The 21,877-nt window shown below is 37.3% G+C and overlaps 1 protein-coding gene across 6 annotated transcripts in view; it reads right to left on the bottom strand.

The window, feature by feature from the left end:
- RABGAP1L (RAB GTPase activating protein 1 like) overlaps window positions 1–21,877 on the bottom strand; it is a 726,983-nt gene that overhangs the window by 293,587 nt on the left and 411,519 nt on the right. For all 6 annotated transcript variants that reach the window (XR_011247784.1, XM_069546100.1, XM_069546103.1 and 3 more), the window contains exon 15: window positions 430–504. Coding sequence is in view for 5 of the 6 variants with exons in the window: in XM_069546100.1 (XP_069402201.1) it covers window positions 430–504 (75 nt within the window). In the remaining variant the exon portion in view is untranslated. The remainder of the gene's footprint in view (window positions 1–429; window positions 505–21,877) is intronic.

The raw sequence follows: 21,877 nt of genomic DNA, 5'->3' as shown, positions 1-21,877 counted from the left end.
CAGTACTGATAACTGATCCTCAATAAATGTTCTGTCAAATGAAGGTGACTAAGAGGAAAGAGAATGTACAAAAATAAATCACAGAAGAGGTAAAAGACTTTCTTGTCACATTCCTTCATGATGCTCCTGGTCCTGCTCACATTTGGGCAGATACCTGGACTTTCTCAATCCTAGTGGGTTCTAGTTAAAAATAACTCCAAACAGGTAATTTATTCCCTACCAGCCTGCAAAATTAATTCTATTGAGAAACTAACTGTCCTGTTCTTGACATCAGATCTCTTATTTTCTTACCAAAAGTACAGGCTTAAAAAGATATGCCATGTGTAATCTCCATCAGGTAAATGGAGACTAAGAAGGGAGGGAAAAAAAAGCAGAAAATAAAATGAATTTGGCAGTACCATGCCATTTATTACATGGAAAATTACTTACATGCAGCAGCAATACAGCAGCAAGAAAAGACTGTCCTTGACAGTACCCAATGTCTTCATCATAGACAGAGTAGGCCTAGAAAAAGATGAAAGGAAAGAAATACTATAAACATTCACAGATTTTAACCTAAGTGCTAGTTCACATCAAGCTGCCACTTGCTCTTATCCCTGGCCTGTCCACCACAATTTCACTGATCCCTCATCTTGAATGTGCAAGCCATTAGCATAGTGGGATCCTTCAAAGAGGCTGCACATTTCCTAAAGCAATTCTAGATGGCCCATTATCCCCAGATTCATCTTTAGAATCTGGAATAAAAAGATGCTCAGAGCATCTAAATTAATTTTTAAAGATACATTATGGTTTATGGTCAGGCAGACAACACTATGGGAGGCAAGTGCAAAAGGTGGAGGAGGGTAGAAGGGTTCTACAGTTGATGCGGGAATTCTAATGCACTATATGGGGGAACCCTGTAGTACAGATACCATAACCTAATAGACTCCCCCCTCAGATCACCCTCTCTAGCCTCTACATGTTCTCTGACTTTGAGGGACACTTACATATCTGTTGCATACTGTTTTTCTTTTCTCAAATAACCCTTTACAATATAAGAACCATTTATGGTTCCAGGGTAATACAAAGGTAGACAGTGTGGGCTATAGCTATAGTTTACTGACCCCTGGTTTAGAACAACAACAAAAATAATAATAATTCAGGTGCTCCCCCATTTATTTTTAAAATACAAACAATCCCAATTGTGCTGTTTAAATCCTGGACATGCACCCCATTCCATGTATCCTACCTATCTGTGGTGCTTCATTTTAGTGAAGCCATCTCCATTTAATGTACTTAATATAATACAATGCACTGTGATTTTATAAGTATAAAAATTCTTTCTGTCCAGGAAAATGGTTATCAAAGATAAAGAGGAACAGTTTATCATATCTCCCATATGCCAAGGGAGGCAGAGTATAAGGACTAGAATTCTTTTTTTTTTAATTAAAAAATCTTTATTGAAATATAGCTTATAGTTAATGAAATGCATACCTTTTAATTTCACAGTTCCTTAAATAAGTTGAGTCATTCATGTAATTCCATCATTATAGAATATTTATATCATTCTAGAATGTCCCTCATGACTCTCTGAAGTCAAACCACCTCCACCCTAGGCTACCAGTGAGCTGATTTTTTTTCCACAATTATTAGCTTTGCATTTTTAGAAGAATTTCATATAAATGAATTAATATATACTCTTTTGTGTCTGACTTCCTTCACTCAGCATAATGTTTCTGAGAGTCTTCATTGTTGTTGAATGCATCAGTAAATCATCCACTTTCACTACTGATTAGTATTCCACTGTATAAATATATCACAATTGGTCTATCCAGTCTCTCACTGATGAACATATGGGTTTTTTCCCCCTAGACTGGGGCCAGTACAAAATAAAGCTGGTTTGTATACACAAGGCTTTTTGCGTACATAGGTTTTCATTTCCCTTGGGTAAATACCTGGGAGTGGAGGTTCAAGGTTCAAATCCTAAGTGTATGTTTAACTTTCTAAGATATTGCCAGATTATTTTGCAAAGTGATTGTTCAGTTATTACCTCCACATCAGCAAAATATAAGAGTACTCATTGCTCACATTCTTGTCAATACTTGATATTGCCAGTCTTTTTCCTTTTATTAATTCCTGTGCTTTTGACTTAAATCTCTCTGATGGCTAATGACACAGAATGTATTATAACGTGTTTTTAGGCAACTGATACACCTTCTTTTGAGGCTATCTCTTTGAGTTCTTGTTCATTCTTTAATTCGGTTGCTTATCTTATCATTGTCGATTCATGAAAATTCTTTATACACTCTGTTGACAGAATCATTATCTGACATCTGTATTACCAATATTTTTTCCCAGTGCATGGTCTGCCTTTTTATTGTTTTAATAGTGCCTTTTGAAGAACTGTTGTTATCTTTTAACCTTCTGCCAATGATGACATTATCACACCCTCTTCTAATGAGAGAAAAATTAGATCACGGAATCATTTCCTAATGAATTTTAAAGAAGCTTTTCTTCATTATAACTAGTTTCCCAAGCTTGGCCTAATTATAAAAACTGAAAGATGGATTACCATCCTTTTACTTATTTAATTTTCTTTGATTAATATAGTTTTATTTATGAGTCCTTATTTGTACTTTTATCCAAAGCTTATGGATCAGGGTGGGTCAGGGTGTGTGTGTGTGTGTGTGTGTATGTGTGTGTGTGTGTGTGTGTGTGTGTGTAGAAGGATTACAGAGAGAAAAGAAAAGGAACAATTAACAAAGAAAGAGGGGAGAGGTTCTAATACTATCCTTATTTAGCACATCCCTGATGGTTCTCCATTACTTCTTTTTCCATGAACAAGGAACTCTGAGATTTCTTGCTAAGACATCATGTCACATATATCATCAAGGCTTCCCTTTCTCATAAAAGACAGTCTAAGCTGAGGATTCCTTAAAACTGGGTATTTCTAAAGCCAATCATGCTTCATCAGCCCTGACATAATTTTGACAAATGTGTGATTCATCTTTATATATTTAACAGTTACTGAGAAGTGTGCTATGTACATGCGCAATTTGCTATGTACATGCACATGTTACAAGAGAAGTCCAACACAAAACAAAGGTCCACAGTCCACCAGAGGAGGAGTGAATTCATTGAGACCCCACAAACTGTTCTCTAACTGGAGAGCTGAGGATAAAAGTACATATCAGCAGTGTATCGATCTTACTTTCTAATTGTGTTACAGCTTCGGATTAGGTTAGCAACAAAAATGACTTTTCAGAGGCCACCTACTAAATAGATTTTATGATTCACAGTTTGAAAAACACAATGTTCTAGTACGTTCTTTCCCTTGGAGTTCTTCCCAGCAACTTTGGGTTTAGTCTAAGCCTTCTCTAACTGAGCTGAACCAAATCCGTTCCCTCCGTTTGAAACTTGCCTCTCTTCCGCGCCATACCTCCTTGTCCCACTCCTCACTCTAACTGCTTCCCTGGCCAGATGCCTGCTCAAACTGACTTTCAGAAATCAACTGAACAGCACTACTATAATGGAGAAGGAATTGAACCAACCTTCCCTCTGGTAACAAATTTAATCTATATACAGACAAAATATAAAAAATAACTACCTGAAAGCACTGAGCAAAAAGCAGGAGGAAGAAACTGGAGGGGAGAATAAACTTGGAAGAAGGTAATGACACTAGGTAAAATCCTCATTCTTTATGGACAGGGAGGCCTGGTGTGCTGTGATTCATGGGACTGCAAAGAGTCAGACACGACTGACTGAACGAACTGAACTGATGGCTTTTGTTGGAGGCCATGTGCCAGTGGTGCCACAATGGAAGGATAAAACTTGGATATTAAACTATAGACTTACTGGCTTGAAGAATCAGAGAACAGACTAGGATGACTGTAACAGCTAGAAAGCAAGAGTAGAAATGCTAGGGAAAAAGTAACAGAAGAGAAGCCTTTACTACACCTAGTATAAAGTACAATATCCAAGACAACGTAAAACTGATATAAGTATAGACAAATAAACAAAATCGAATAAGAAGTCTAGATGTAGAGCCACCTTCATATAGTCATTTTATTGCAACAAGGTTACCAAGATAACAGTGAGGAAAGGAGAAATTTTTACATATGTAAAAATGTAAATCTACAGAAATTGTTTCAACAAATGTACTCAAACAATTGGAATCCATATGGGGGAAATTAATGAACCTTTATCCCTAACTTTATTTCATATGAAAAAATTAATTCTAGATATACCATACTCCTAAATATAAAGTAAAATTATAAAGCTACTCAGGGAAAAGAAAGAAAGTTACATCTTCGTAACTTGGTAAAGGCAAAGGTTTCTTAGCCAGGTCACAGAAGTTATTAACTATTAAAAAAAATAAATGAATACAATAGACATTAGCAAAATTTAGAAAATGAAAAGCAGAGACATGACTCTGTTGACAAAGGTCTGTACAGTCAAGGTTATTGTCTTTCCAGTGGTCACATATGGCTGTGAGAGCTGGACAAAAAAGAAGCAGAATGCTAAAGAATTGATGCCTTTGAACTGTGCTGCTGGAGAAAACTCCTGAAAGTCCCTTGGACAGCAAGGAGATCAAACCAGTCAGTCTTAAGGGAGATCAACCCTGAATATTCACTGGAAGGACTAAAGCTGAAGCTCCAGGATTTTGTTCATCTGATGAGAACAGATGACTCACTGGAAAAGTCCCTGATGCTGGGAAAGATTAAAGGCAGAAGAAGAGGGTGTCAGAGGATGAGATGGCTGGATGGCATCACTGATGCAATCAACATGAACTTGGGCAAACTTCAGGAGATGATGAGGGGCAGGGAGGCCTGGTGTGCTGCAGTCCATGGGGTTGCAAAGAGTGGACATGACTGGGTGACTGAACAACAACAACAGCACTGATTAAAAGATACCATTAAGAAAACAGTTACACTACAGACTGGGAAAATATTTGTAAATGTATCTAAACAAAGTCTTGAACAGAATATATAAAGAACTCCTCTAACTTGATATCAAAAACCCAATTAAAAACTGTACTGAAGATCTGAAAAGATACATCACAGAGAAATATCTTGAATGGTCATTGGGAACATGCCCAAGTGGAGAGGAGATGAAAATGGAGGCCTCTCACCTCTCTCACGAACACATCAAAAAATACACCTATATGTGGAACAGTTCTTACTGAAAACTAACTGGAGATTGGTAGAAAGACTACTGTACAACCAAGACTGTAAGAAAGACCCACACTGAATCAAGGAGGAAGGGAAAAGAAGTGATCAGACCTGTGCGCCTCGGAGCACACTCAGAGGAAAATGGAAATTATACAGGAAAGAGATCCTCCCAGGGAGTGAATGGTTTGAGCCACATACTGGTGCCCCAATCTTAGGGACCAACACAGGGAAGATGAGCCCAGTGGCTGGTTGGAGGGACAACAGGACCAACAGGAGGGCTGTGTGAAGACTGGACTCTACTTGTGAGAAGCATGCACACATTTGCTTGCTCCTGAATCAGGACTCAGAGTATGGTTTGTAAACTGCATAAGAGGCTGGCCAGCTTCCTGAAGGCCACTCCAGAGCCTGCTCCAGTGCTTCAGAAGCCTTCTGGGTCTCAGACCACAACCAGACTACCACAGCCCAAGGCCTGACCTACCCCAAATGCCTAAACCAGCACCTTTAATACTCTAAGATACTTTAAAGTATTAAGATGGATTAATTAATTGAATCTAAGAGTAGATGGATAGAGACATCTGATAAAAGAGGTAACAAAATATTAATTATAGAATCTAGGTGATAAATTTATGGATGTTCACTGTACAACTCTTTGAACTTTTCTGTGTATTTGAAAATACTTTGTAACTTTTGGGGGGAAAATGTTCCTATACTCTCTTCACTCTGATCTGGACTACAGACTACTCTTCTGGCTGGGGGCTCCCATGGGAATTTTATATATTCAGTCAGCAAGTCACTACTTACTATCTTATTATATAATCAAACATTGTGCTGAGGTAGACACAAGGATGAAAATATATGGTCCGTGTTCCTCAGTTCAGAATGTTATAGAAGAACTCAGCACATACAATGAGAAAGTACACAGTGAGATGAATTCCACCCAGAGGGAAAGGGTGCATAACCAAGCCATAGTGCACGGAATGGAGATAAAGGCAAGGGAAGCATTTCAGACAAGGTGCTACTGTCTTAGTCATAAAGAAGAGGATGTGACCAGAATTGCTGCAAGCTTGGCCTCACATTCTTGAAGGAAGAATACTGAGATTCTTCAGGCATGCTGCATGGTCAAAGGCAGACGATGTACTAACACTGTCCCACATTCTCAATCAATCCTCACAAAACCTGTGAGATGACAAAAGTGATATTGAGAGAGGGTAATTAACCTGGGCAAGGACCCAAATCTTCTCAAATATAGAGCCTATATACATTACACCTTTGTTATATCACTGCTAGAGACTGTGTTCTCTCAGAGTTCATATGTTGAATCCCCAAGTAATGGTTATTTCGAGGTGGGGCCATTCAGAGTTGATTAGGTCCCAAGGCAGAGCTCTCATGAATGGTATTACTGTTCTTATGAAGAAGATTCAAGCGCACTCCCTCACCTCTCCTGCCACTTGTGGACACAGCAAGGAGGTGGCCATCTATGAACCAGGAAGTGAGTCCTCACCAGACACTGAAAACTGCCAGCACTGTGGCCAACGCTTCCCCGCCTCAAGGACTCTGAGTAGTAAATGTCTGTTGTTTAAGCCCCTCGGTGAGTGGTGTTAGACTGTGAGCAGAAGTATTCTTTTTAGACGTTTCTGTGTTTGGATCCATGTTAAGAAAAGAGGGTCCATCTTCTGATTTGCCTTGGGGTTCAACAGACATGGAAAATCACATTGCATACTCTCAAGAAAAAAGAAAAGAGACAGTCTGATCAAGGACAGCTTAATATTTTTCAGTCCATAACTTCTGGGTTTAGGGAAGGATAGGTTTTAACTTCTTTATGTAATATGTGTGTTTATTAACATACCGAGTACAAGCTAAAACTTAGACATGAAAACATAGATAGCTGTTAAAGCTTAATCATGGTGGTGCTAACACGTACATATAATTTAAGTTCTCCTAATTAAAATCAGTATGGTGGGGGAAGGAGAGGTTGGAAAAAATTGAGAGAGTAGCATTGGAATATATATACTACCATGTATGAAATAGCTAGCTAGTGGGAAGTTGCTGTATAACACAAGGAGCTCAGCCTGGTGCTCAGTGATGACCTAGAGGAATGGGATGGGGGAGTGGAGTGGGAGAGAGGCTCAAGAGGAAGGAGATGTATATATACTTATGGCTGTTTCACACTAGGGTATGGCAGAAACCAACACAACATTTTAAAGTTAATTATCCTCCATTAAAAATAAATTCTTAAAAATTAATAGAAAAAAATTAATATGGAAAGTTTTTTTTGGAAAGTTTTTAGTCTTAGAGCTAGATTGTCTAAAGCCTTATCGACAACCTGTTTCTCCCCAAACACTCTCACTCACATGTCTTTATCAGATTGATACAGAAAATATAGAATGGTGTTTCTCTTTTGTCTCAGAAATGCGCAACATACTGCACTATTTTATCAAACAATCACACTTACAGATAGACAAAGATGAAGGAAATTCAGACTCACGGGAAGAATGAAATCAGAAGATGCTCTTTAACAAAACAGAAAGGCTGCTATGTGGGCATGCAAAAAGGAATTAAACTTCTAAAACAGAGTCTCATTCAGCTTCTTGATACTACTAAAGTACTGATGTAGTTGCTGACTTATTGGCTATCAATAGACAGTAGTTAAGTTTATTGGTTTTAACCATGACATGTTAAGTGTTTCTTTAAACTCTAACCTAAATATTGAATTGTCTCACAATTTAATATAGCTCTGAGAACAGGAAATACTAATTTAGATTTCCCTACTTTAATAGGAGCTTGACATTTATGTAAAGCAATTTTTCATTTATTAATATTAGATGAACTGTGAAGTCTATCACTAACTACAATGAACTTCTGCCAACATGAGACAAAAACAAACAGATAAACAAATCAGCCTTTGAATTATCGCTCAGTAGACCTTAAATGAGTATGCTAGGGAGAAAAATCCAAATATAAAATATGTAGAATAAATTCACTTACAAACTAAAAAGAGATCTGATCTCACACAATCTGAGAGACAAAAAAAGAGATACCAAAGAAATACTATTTTAAGTAATGCTACAATAAGCTAAATGAAAAGAGGTCACAAAGTGACAAGAATCATTAAAACACATGGTTGTCTAAAAGTAGAATAACATTTAGAGAAAAGATTACTTAATATAGCACAAGAATATAAATGGCTTTTCAAATAATTCTTATCATTAATTTTTCTAACAAATAACCAGTAATATTTATTAATAACTACCATTTTTCCAGATATTTGTGTTGCGGTGCTTAGATGCTCAGTCATATCCAACTCTTTGCAACCTCATGGACTGCAGCCTACCAGGCTCCTCTGTCCATGGGGATTCTCCAAGCAAGAATAGTGGAGTGGGTTGCCATACCCTCCTCCACAGGGTCTTCCCAACTCAGGGATTGAACCCAGGTCTCCCACATGGCAGGCAGATTTTTTACCATCTGAGCTACCAGGGAAGTCCAAGGACACTGGAGTGGGTAGCCTACCCCTCCTCCAGGGGACCTTCTCAACCCAGGAATTAAACTGGGGTCTCCTGTATTGCAGGAGGATTCTTTACCAGCTAAGCTACCTGGGATATGTAAGTAATTTATTTAACCCTTACAACAACCCTCTGAGTTAAGCACTTTTAATATTCCCATTTTATAGAAGAAAAAACTGAGGGAAAGTAAAAGTAAACAACTTGTGCAAGGTCACCCAGTTAGTAAGCAGCAGGCCAGAAATGAAACTCAGGCAGCTCCAGTCTTCAAACTAAGACCTGGCTTCTGAGCCCAAGGCCTTAGCTACTGTCAGTATACAATCTCTAGATCTCAATGACTGTTGACATATGTGGTACAGTTTATGTGAGCAAAACAAAGACTTAATGATAAAACATAAATTTTTCTTTTTGCTATGTAATCAATGAATGTTCAGAAGCAAATCACAGAGAGAGCTTCAGCTAAAGAAGAAGAATGTTAACACAAAGTTTAGGACCGTGGTTGACTTTGGTGAGGGAACACTGAATCTGAGAAGAGCACCTGGGAATATTCAAAGATATTGATAATGATATATTTCCTAAATTGTATGTACAGGGATGCTGCTTCTATTATTGATTTTTTTCCAAATCATAAATACAAATTATGTTTACTCATTTGAATGTATGATACATTTCACAATTTTTAAAATTTGAATATATTTAAAAATATTTCATAATTTTAAAAATTGATAAATTTTAAAAATGACATGTTTCATAATTTTAAAAATTTAATTAAAGTTTTTTTAAATGACTTATTAGTAACATTCCATTTCACTGAATGGAACACAGCACTGGTTTATGCTGAGATTTCAATTTGGGTGACATCTCTAGAATATAAATTTATGAAAGACACACACTGAGCTAGAGTTTAATATAATGATTCAAATAGTAAAACAAACAACTAATGAAAGCTGCTTTTTTCGGAGAAAACTGTACATGTATGGCTGATTCTCATTACTTACCCTAGTTATGCTCCATGAAGTTTCTTCAAATACTGAATCAAGCAGATACTCAATTCCTATCCCTAGGGGATACAGTGTCTTAGGCTTCTGCAAGCCTCTGGTCACAACTGATCAATATACAGCCTTGTGTTACATGTGTTTCTACTTAAATACACCTTTTAAAATATTTATTGACTCATTAATGCTGAAATCACAACCAACAGTGTTTTGCTCATGCCTGAATGAAGTTGATCTAACACATGTATTTCCTCCACATGGCACATCACAGCCTCTGATGCTTAGCAAAACAGGTAGCACTTCAGCACAACACGTGGGGAACACTTTAAACAGCAAAATCACCAACAACAAAATCACCAAAAGCACAAAAACGAGGTACTAACTACACTGCAAAAAAGACACTGGTATGTAGTATGAAAGCTGAAACAAGAAGGCAGAGCATTACCTAGTTGCATCTGAACTTGGCAGGTACTCACTTATCAAGCAACTCAGACATTGTCCACAGGCACAGCAGTGAATGACCACAAAAGCACCAAAAGTATGAATTTTGACATTACAAACAAATCGTATCAAGTAGGTGAATCTGAAAATATGGAATCTACGAATAATGAGGATCGACTCTGTGTATGTGCGTATTGATAACTATATTTACCCATGTCTACATATCTTCTTGAAGTTGCATATCTTTTGGGACACACACACACATAAACACACAGGCATATCCAAAATTAAGTTGAACCTGTTTATTTCTGAATAAGTCTACAAAAAGTTAATCAATACAAAGCATTTTTAATTAATAAAACCAATATTGTTATTGATTAGAATAATATATTATTAGTTTTATTAAGGACCACAAACATTAGAATAATTGAGTAAATGAAAACAATGTGAATGTAGCCCCATATATAATTTGAAGTTTTAAAATTTGATTATAAATCAATATTTTATTAAAAATTTTCAGTTCTCAATTTCCTGATCATATTCCTTTTCACACAAACCTTTAGAATATTATCACTGACATATTTTTATTTATTTCTTTACTATTCAGTACCAGTAGTCCACAGTAATGAACCACTCATTAACCACTATTTTCTGTGAAACTCACCATGTGTTTTACCATGAATGCAATACAGTTAGGTTATCAGATTAGCTGGAATCATTAAATTAGTGCCTAACTACAGTGACCAGGACAATAACTCTAAAATCATTTATTGCTGGGTTAGAAAAAGCTTAATCAAAAGTTTTCTACTAGTGGATCTGAATGCCAAATACTTCAAATTTCAGCTCTGCCATTTACCAGAATTATTTCAGTTCCCTAAGTTTCAATTCTTTTGAGGCAACAAATATTTTTTGAGCGTCTACTATGTGAAAGGGTGATATAAGCAGTGAACAAAAAGGCCAAAAATCTTTGCTCTCATAAAATAAGCCTTCTCAGCGGAAAAATCTAACAGCCTAAATAAATAAATACCATCATAGAAACAAAGATACCCACACGTATGTTTGAACTTATTACGCACAGTGGGAAAAAATAAAGCAGGGAAAAGGGCTAAGCAGTGCTGAGTCAAGAGGAGATTGCAATTTTAAGCCAGGTGGTTAGGGCAAGCCATACCGAGAAAGTTAACACTGGTGCAAGAAGTCGAGAGAGGCCAAACAGCAAGCCACAAAGATCTCTGGGAGAAGACTGTTCCAAGCAGAGGGGATAGCCAGTGTAAGGACTCCACTGTGTGAGCAAAGCTGGCATGTATGGCTGGGGCAAAATGCATGATGGAAAGAGTACTATTACATGATTCACAGCCCTGTAAACCACTATAAAGACTGGTTTTTACAATGAATAGTATAGAAAGCCACTGGAAGCAGAAAGATCAGGTAAATAATTATAGCTTAGACCAGTGTTGCTGAAGTGGAGATAGTGATTAGACAGTCAGGTCCTGCATATATTCTGAAGACAGAGCCAAAAAGGCTTTCTAAAGGACAGGTGTGTGGTATCGGGAAAGGAAGTCATGCACGGCCTGTTGACCTTTGCATGGTTGTAAAAGCACCATAGGCCTGGAACGTTTCCACACATGGAAATAAGGAGCCCTCACAGCTTGTGCTGAGCTTACTGTCTTGTTTGGGAGTATCTTTTCCTTTTCTAGCTTGATGTGTACTTCATTGTCCTGCTGAAGTGTGTGTGTGTCATATGGTGCCTGACCAACCCCACCATTATTATCTAGTCTCAGTGAAGACGGAACATGGCCCATCCCTGCAGCACAGACCATCTCCCTGCAACAGTACAGCTGGGACTCGCTCACCACAGGGGGCTGACGCTCGCTGCTGAAGCTGACTTCGCTCTCTCTTTTCTCTGAGAGTAATGCATTGCTCCTTCCAATGCCTGTGTGAGTCATATCTTTCTTAGTAACCCCAACATCTGCAAACCACACAGTGGGTTGACATCCTGGGGCTGCTGCCCCTGATGGGTAGGGAATGGTTGCTACTTTTTAACAAGTAGTGTAAGAGAAAGAAAGGAGAGTCCAGGATGATTCAAGGTTTCTAGCTGAGTGCCTGGAGTTACTACTAAATGAGACAGAAAAGACTGTGATGATTCTTTCTGATTTGGAATACATTTGTTTTCTGACCAGACCATTTTCAGAGCAGTGATACAGGTGAAATCCTCACTGATACAAGTTTATGGCAGAGATGGAGAAGAAGAATTGGTTACTGCCAAGTACAGACAAATCTTCTGAGGACTTTTGTGATAAAGTGGAATAGATGTTTTCATCTATAACACAAAGGTAAATATAGAAACCATATTAAGTTTACTTGAGACTTAAACAGAGTGCCGAGTACATAGTGAAGTGCTGAATAAATGGTAGCAATGACAAGCTGACATCAAGAAAGATTATTATGCCCTTTTCCCAAATATCTCATTTGAGCCATCTTCAAAATGAATGTGAAGCTATCTGAAAGGGGTCTTACTCACTACTAAAATTCTTATGGATTCTTAGGTTCACTGACTTCTTGAGAATCATCAGTTTTCTATAGATGGCCCCCTCAAAAAACTCACAAGTTTGTTCAGATATGTAAGTTGTACCTTTTTTTTCACTCTTTGAAGCCAGATATTCCAATGTAAGTCTAATATATCCTCATAAACTCTCACAAGTAAAACTCAGGAAAGACAGAAAGGATAATAAAATTCATCTGCAAAACATCATTATTCTACCCATTTCCTTCTTGATGCCATTAGGGAGAGAAAGACACAGAGAAGGGTAAGCTGGCATGGAATATCAGACCCTAACCAGGATTTCTGGGCTCCAAAATCACTACACACGGTGACTGCAGCCATGAAATTAAAAGACATTTACTCCTTGGAAGGAAAGTTATGACCAACCTAGATAGCATATTGAAAAGCAGAGACATTACTTTGCCAAAAAAGGTCCGTCTAGTCAAGGCTATGGTTTTTCCAGTGGTCACGTATGGATGTGAGAGTTGGACTGTGAAGAAAGCTGAGCACCGAAGAATTGATGCTTTTGAATTGTGGTGTTGGAGAAGACTCTTGAGAGTCCCTTGGTCTGCAAGGAGATCCAATCAGTCTATCCTAAAGGAGATCAGTCCTGGGTGTTCATTGGAAGGACTGATGCTAAAGCTGAAACTCCAGTACTTTGGCCACCTCATGTGAAGAGCTGACTCATTGGAAAAGACCCTGATGCTGGGAAGGATTGGGGGCAGGAGGAGAAGGGGATGACAGAGGATGAGATGGCTGGATGGCATCACCAACTCAATGGACATGAGTTTGAGTGAACTCCGGGAATTGGTGATGGACAGGGAGGCCTGGCGTGCTGCAATTCATGGGGTCGCAAAGAGTCGGACATGACTGAGTGACTGAACTGAACTGAACCAGGATGACAAGACCATCCATGTGGGAAGTAGTGGCTGACAAAGTGAGTACATGTGGGGTGACATTCTGGCACAGGCATTAGAGCCTGACCATGGTAAAGAGGCTCTCTGTGTAAGAGAGAAGTGACAACAGCAAGGGGAGATTGGTCACACACAGCAATGTTGATCCAATGGATTAATATTTTAAGGATAATGGGAGCTGGGTTTCTCACTGTCAGAGAAGGGAATTACCAATGCAGGACACTAGAATTAATCCTCTGGTGTTGGACTGAAGTTGGTTTTCAACACATATAAACCGATATAAAAACAAATGTGGGCAGTATACATTAGCAAAAAAAAGAAAAGCAAAGTAAGCATCTCCAAAAAGGCGCTTCTCCTTAACAACAAGAAAAATGGCAGAAACTGTTATAATCAACTTTTTCAGAGCTCTGGATATTGGACAAAGGTCTGCAGCAGCCTGAGGGACATTTATTCCAGAAAAGCAACTGAATTTTGGTAAGAGTGAGGAACTGTGTGACATTTTTAACTTGCCATAATCCACCCTCTGCTCCGTAGCAACATGACGACCTTGAAAACTAACAGCTTGCATTCTGCAAACAAGCAGCCTAGCAGTCACCAGAGGGAGCAAAATGGGACTAGAACTTCCTATAAAGACCCACTCTCAGAAAATTATCATTATTTGACCTGTCTATTGATTCTCCAAAGAGTCTACCTGCAAGGTTCACTCAGGAGGAAAGCCTTTTCCCTAGGGGCATTTGTCAAAAACAATTACAGACAAGTTAAACATGGCCACTGCCTAAGGTGATAGATGAAAGTTGGAGAAGACAAGAGACTAATCAAAAGGCTTAAAGATAAAGCTTGGAAACAAGATGTCCATAAGGGTTATGAAAGATTCAGATATATTTTTAAGAGTTTACAGGGCCATACCTATGAGTAAGGTTTTAGAGATGCCCAGAGCTTTATGTATGCTTTAGGAAAGGCCTGAGACAGTTTTAAAATCTCGCCTCTGGCTATCCGTGAGATTCTGCACAAGTAGAAAGTCAACTGACTGATTAAGTACTGAAGACATACCTAAATACATACACACGGCCCCATGGCAAAGACTGAGAAACTTATGGTTACAGGCATTTAAGGAAATCTCTGTCTGAACACTAGCTAATCACCAAGTGGAGACTTCAGTGGCCACAAATGACAAAAAATATAGACTTCACAGAATTAATGCATAAAAGTTACCAACCAAACTACATTAACAAACAATAAAAGCTGGCAAACCCATAGAGACAGAAAGTTCAAAGACTGTCAAGGGCTGACAGCAGAGATGATGAGGAGAGACTTGTAATGGATACAGCATTATTTTTTGGAGTGATGGAAATGCTCTAGAATCAAATAGTGGTGATTTTTTTCATAACCTCTTAAATATACTAAAAACCACTGACTTGGTTCACTTATTCAAAGGGGTGAATTTTATGGGATGTGAATTATATCTCAATAAAAATGTATGCTTGTGTGCATACACATGCTTATATATGTCTATACGTGTATTTGCATTTCCCAGCCCTGCTCACTGTGGTGACTTGTGAGAAATGACATCCCAAAGCAATGAATACACCTAGCAGATCTTGGTTTCTTACCATTTTTGAAAAAAGAAAACAGAGCTCCTTGGAGAAATGGCTAATTGTAGAACTAGGGCAGAGAAAAAAGTCTTGGGACATCTTTCTGAAGCAGAAAGAAAGGCAATGCTCTAAGAATGACGGAGTACATCTATCACTTGAAGGTCTTAGAAGTCTCCTGCTGTCTAATTGGGGACAATCTGAGCACCAAAACAAATAATGCAAGTGAGGGAACATAATCCCCTGAATAAAATGAAGATTCACGAGTCCAGGTGACTACAGTAAGTAATAAATAAATGGGAAGTCTGATAAGGAATGAGATATTTACATAGCTACAAACTGTGTCACACAAAATAATTATCAATTACAAAGTCAAAAAGAGTAACTTCATATCAGAGAAGCCTGGTAAACAGTATCTTATTTATACAATCAAGGTAAAAATGGGGGAAGCACCCATATCTGTGTGCTACCTGGGAGAAAGACGTTAGAGCAGAGAATTCCTTCTGTGTTGTTTCTGCCAAAAACGTATAACCTAAATCTAACCATGAGGAAAAAACAGGCAAATGAAATTGAGGGACATTCTAAAAAATGACTGGTCTGTAATCTTCAGGTCAATAAAGTGAAGGAAAGAGTGAGAAGTTGTTCTAGACAGAAGGAAATCAAGAAAGCAAGATAATCGAAGGAAATATGTGATTGTAAACTAGATTCCTTCTCTATATAGGATAATATTTAAATAATTAGTGAAACCTTGATAAAGACTAAAGCTTAAGTGGTAGGAATACAGCAATGTTTGCTTTACTGATTTGGATGCTGTATTCAAGTCACGTGGGAGAATATTCTTGCTTGTTAGAAAACATCCTAATGTATTTGGAAGTGATGTCGCATCATGTTGGAGAATCACTCTCAAACAGTACAAGAAAATAAAATTTTGTACCTGCAACTTTCTTCTAAGTTTGAGATTGTTTAAAAAATATAGAGAAATATGGAAATAAGCATACATATATATAAATAAATTTGATAGGATCATTTTTGCCTTAATTCTAATAATAAAAACTTGGAGCTTAAAAAAAGATTATTAAGCTTTTCCTAAATGCTGATAAAAAGGGAATATCAACATAAGCTCTAAAAATAGATTCAGTGATATGAAATCATCTAAACACTGATGACAATAAATGTAGAAGGCTAGATGTCTCACAAATATTCACTAACAAAGCAATTTTCTTATCTAACATAGCTGGCAAGATTCCTAGATTTAAGTTTCCTTTTATATAACACTTTAAAAAAAGCCCCTGGCAACAATTTAAAAGTGAACTGATATACCCTTTTGTTTTTAAGGAAATGTAAAGTAACTGCCATATCCTTAAAAAAATGTTTTATGTCCTCGTTATAAGAAACTACTGTGTGATTATGGTAAATTACTCGGAGGGTTTATACTCTTGATTTTTAAAAAATGGTACATAAAGGGCATCAAAAGGAGGAAGGACCTCTACAAAATAAAGAAAACCAGCAGCCACGTTCTAAAGAAGTTTAACCTGAATAGTCGTTATGAATAAAACTGCAGAAGGAAATGGTAGAAATAGAGAGCTTTTTCAGAGTCTCTGTACATTAAATTTTCATCTGAAATATCAGTGTGGTGACCATGAAAATGCACTTCTCAGATCTCCAACATCAGGGAACATATTGACCAAGGGTCCCAAGCGGTTGCACCAAGATCACACCTGCCATGGGCTGCTCCCAATTAGTGACTGAGCACAGCAAGAACCCAAAGGCAGACCAGCTTCTGGAAAAAGTGGGCGCTCACAGGCCACCCCAGTGGCTTTGCCAAACTTTCCTTAAAAGTGCACTACATCCAAGACACTTCCATCTGACCCTCTTCCCCTCCTCTCTTCTTTCGGGGTCAGACCAGCATGGCTCACCCAGCTTCCTTCCCATTTTCTCTTACAAACACTTCCCCTAATACATTTTTTACACATTTAATCCTGTCTGGATGATAGGCTTCCTACAGGACATGGAATAACACAGTCAGTTGCATTAAGTCAAGACTGATGAGTCAACTATATTAACACCGGATAACCAGTACTGACTGCACTCCGCAAGCAGGGACAAAGGAAAAGAAAATGTCAGAGACAGCCTCTTCCCTCCAAGACTGAACACACTGCAGAAAAGACGTAAATGAAACTAATCAGATAATATTCAAAATATAATCCATAATAACCTAAATTGTGCAAGAGTATTTTTAATCTCTAAATCACTGTGGGTAGAAGTGGGTAGGAAAAGCTTCACAAGGGAAGTGGGCAACTAAGAATTGGACAGATGGGAAGGAGGAGGAGAGCAATTCAGATTCACACCCTTCCAAGGTCTTTAAGACATGCGAGAAGAGGTCTGGTTAAGGAGGAGGCTTCAGAGTTATAAAGACATTGCCAACTGCATAGCAATTAGTAAACAGGAAGGAAGTGCCCATAATTCTATAGCTAACTAACTCAGAAATAACTGAAGAGTTTATTACTTAGGATATTTAAGGCATCTGAATCTGGTATAGAAACACACCTCTATTGTGAGAAAAATCATATATTCAGGAGGTACCACGATTACCATTTTATTTGAAGGTTCTTTGTGCATGTCTTTGCAGTCTAGTTTTTTCCTTTTCTATTTTAAAAAGTAACCTTACTTTTCTCCTTTTCCTCAAAGAGTAATGTTTTCTTAAAAAAGAGTGACTATAATCAAACCCTTAGGATATACTCTAATCCCTGTATTCTAATTTTATACATTTTTATTATCCTCATAATCCCATCATTTCTCTTCTTTATTCTAATAATGGTGTGACAGCTTCAATTAGCCTTTCAGTTGAAAGACTACAGGCTCCACAGAAACTACAAAGCTATTTCAAGAAGAGCTCTTATGTGCTTATGTATATAAAGAAATTTTAAAAACCTCTTCAGACACTCTCAAGAGCATTACAGATCTCTCCTTCTCTTTCCAGGACTCCAGCTTCACAAATCCGACCTTTTCATTGTTACAGTTTCAGAAGAAAATTCCATATTTAAAATAACAGTATGTCTTCCCAGTTGTGCTCTGAATCATAGAAAGTCTATCCTATTAATATGTGTATTAAAGAGAAAAAAACCCAAAACATCCTTAATGTATGACTTTAATGATACTAACAAATATAAAAAATATTTTAAAAATATTTATGCAAAAGCTAATCATGAAGTTAACCCCCAACCCTACACACATACACACAAGTGAAGCTTTTCAACTTTAGGTTGCAAAGATTTCTTTTTATGTGTATGTATATGTGTAAGCATGCACCTGATGTTTTGAATAGCTACAAACATAATTGTCCTTCCATAAAAGAAGCAGAAATAGCCAATTCTTTTAAAATTTGAAATGACTGATTTAAAGGAGGGGGAAAAAATTAAACAAGCTCTTACTCTGAGAGATTAAGTCTTAGCAATATGATAATCTACTATCCCCCTGTAAATAAGATCATCAGTGAGTTTTCCCCTCCTTCAGAAACTCTAAAACTAATAACTAACAATATGTCTACTGAAAAGTTTGAGGAATACATTATAAAGGTTTGATCTCTCAAATTTCCTCACAGGAGCTATATAATACCTTATAGAAGGGGAAATTTGTGGGAAAGTGCCTATAATAATACTAAGAATAGCTCAGCAGAGATTTTCAGTGGTTGTACACTACCAGGTACACAAAAATTATAGGTAGGGCCAATCAAAGAGGAAGGTCACTAGGAAATATCTCAGACTTTTAGTTGAGATCCTGGAATATCCTAACCCTCCAAGCAAAAAAATAAAACTGGCTCAAAGGGATACTGCATGCTCCATCTTCTTACCAGAGAAATACTGAATCTGCTCTGGAATAAAATAACATCATCCAAAGCCTTTATACTTTTTCATACACAAGACCCAGAATTCTATTAAATATGATTGAGCAAGCAAAAATCATGAGTGAATAAATAAAAATCAAGAGAAAATAGGAATACATTCATGTAAAGTAAAAGTGAAAGTCACTCCGTTGTGTATGACTCTTTGTGACCCTATGGACTATACAGTCCATGGAATTCTCCAGGCCAGAATACTGGAGTGGGTTGCCTTTCCCTTCTCCAGGGCATCTTCCCAAACCAGGGATCGAACCCAGGTCTCCCACATTGCAGGCCAATTCTTTACCAGCTGAGCCACAATCCATTCATAGGTGATCAGATACTAGATTTTATCAGAGTTGGACTTTAAAATAACTGTGATTAATCTGTTGAAGAAAATGAAAGGGGAAAAAAAGTAATTTAACCAAGGAACTGGAATCTACTTTTAAAAAAATCAAATGGAAATTCTAGAACTGAAAAATAAAACAACATTAATCAAGAATTTAATAGATTAGAGGAAGGATGACAGCAGGCTATAATGTGTTCAGAAAATGTCATTCAAACTAGGAAACATTCAGGAACCCCAAGGAAGGGAGATGCATTACAAGTAGTCAAATAGGTACAAAACTATATTGAAAGTACTATCAATTCTGTAACAACTCATCCCTACAGTCACAGTTCAGTCCAGTCCAGTCGCTCAGTCATGTCCAACTCTTTGCAACCCCATGAACCGCAGCATGCCAGGCCTCCCTGTCCATCACCAACTCCCAGAGTTCACCCAAACCCATGTCCATCAAGTCGGAGATGCCATTCAACCATCTCATCCTCTGTCGTCCCCTTCTCTTCCTGCCCTCAATCTTCAATCAACCCCCCATAAATCAAGCAAACAACACAAATAATATACAACTGTATCTACTTTCACAAGAGTCAGTAATCATTTAAATTCTGTAAAAATCATGTATCAGACTACTCATCATTTTGGTATCAAAATAACTTTTGAAATGCTTTAGTTCTTATATTAAATACAACCTCATTTTTGAGAAAAATATTTGCTGCAACAGGGGTTACATTTATTTTTGTCCTTCTACAAACCATTATACTATCAAATTATTAACCCAGATGAACAGAGGTATGATTTCTCTGTAATATGCTCAATCTCTTACTTTAATTCACAGCAGCAGCGTCCTTTATATAAGTCAGTTTGCTGGAATCAGAAAATTTGAAAAAGCAACATGCCTCAAATTAAACTGCACAAGAGTCACTTCAGTCTAATCTGTTGTGAACGATGTTTTAGCAAATTACTATGACTGACTTGTCTTAGATCTTATAAAGAGATGTATATCGAGAAGTAAATCACTAAATGCACTACATTTCATGCGTGCATGAAACACACTCCCAAACACAGTAACAGAAAGCAAGGTAAGGATTTCAAAGTAAAATCACACCCATTTATAGTCCTGGTGTTGACAAACAGAGCTGGGACCTAATATAGGAATTATTGGTAATTGTTTGATTCCTCATTCAATATGTTATATTTCAGAACAAAAATTTCAAGCAAACTGTAATAAGAATAATCTTATCACACCCCACGCTCTTACTGAGGAGGAAATTTAAGAAGTGATTTTCCCAAAGTCTTAAATCTGCCTACAGGAGAAATAAGACTAGGACCGGATCTCTTACGTTTAGTCCTTTAAACTATGCCAAACTTTCTCCCAACTAAAACCAGATTTTACATCATATGCAAATTAGAAAAGTGCTAAAGATACTTGGGGAGACTGTATCTTCTTCCTCCTTTAAAGGACACTATTTTAAAATATGTTATTGACAAAATAAATAGGAAAGAAAGGAGGGAGAGAAGGGAGAAAAAGGGAGGGAGAAGAGAGAGAAAGGAGGGGAAGGGTGCCAAAACCTTCTCGTTTCTAGAATCTTATGAATCCTATTATACTTTCAGTTCCACTTCCACACATAAATTTATGACAACGGAAGAATCTTTGAACCTTTTCGATTTCCTCCTACTCTGAAAAAGATATTAAGAGTCAAACACTAAAACTGACAGGGCCATTAAAACATGACAGTGAGTTTTTCACAGTATTCCCTCTAATCTGACAGTTCACATCATTCCTCATTTCATCAGAGTCACTGAAAACTTTTTAACTACAAAGTCAGACTGTATCCTTGAAACTAGAGTTGATTTCTACACTTATTCTAACTTAAGTTCTCTTAATAATTTCTCTCTCAATTTAAGAGCACAGCATATTATATTTCTAGAACAGATTTCATTGATGAGGAGTTGTCAGAAATAAATGAAGTGATATATGTAAAAGTACTCTGTAAATTTGAATTTATTATAACACCTGGAAGGTGTTGTGTGGAAAAAAAAAAGTCTATAAATGTGTTGCTTATGGGAATACCACCATTCTTAGTGGTAAATCATTAAATGCATTTCCTTTACAATCAAGAGTGAGACAAGGAGGTCTACTATCATTACTTCATTTTAACACTATAATAGAGGTTCAGGTCAGTGCAATAAGACAAAACTTATTAAGGGAAAAAAAAGAATAAGAATGGCTTAAGAAGAAGCAAAACTGTCCTAATTTACAGATTGTATAACTAGATAGCTGATTTAATGCCAAGGTTTTATTAATGCTTATTCAGCATTGTGCAAAGTATCCAGAATGGAAACTCAGTTTTATTGCTGAGACTGTGAGGTATGATGTTAGATAATATTCTAGAAATAAAAATGATAGAATAGGTACATCATACTCAGTGACCTTAAAAGTCATTCATAGCAGGATAAAGCTCATATGGCTCAAATTGAATACAAAAAGCAAAGGAAAGTGGATGTAAAACTTGAGAAGAATATTTAATCTAAACT

The sequence above is a fragment of the Ovis canadensis genome, chromosome 12 (genome assembly GCF_042477335.2).
Source record: "Ovis canadensis isolate MfBH-ARS-UI-01 breed Bighorn chromosome 12, ARS-UI_OviCan_v2, whole genome shotgun sequence".
Lineage (NCBI taxonomy): Eukaryota > Metazoa > Chordata > Mammalia > Artiodactyla > Bovidae > Ovis > Ovis canadensis.
This window is presented reverse-complemented; position numbering and strand designations above follow the sequence as displayed.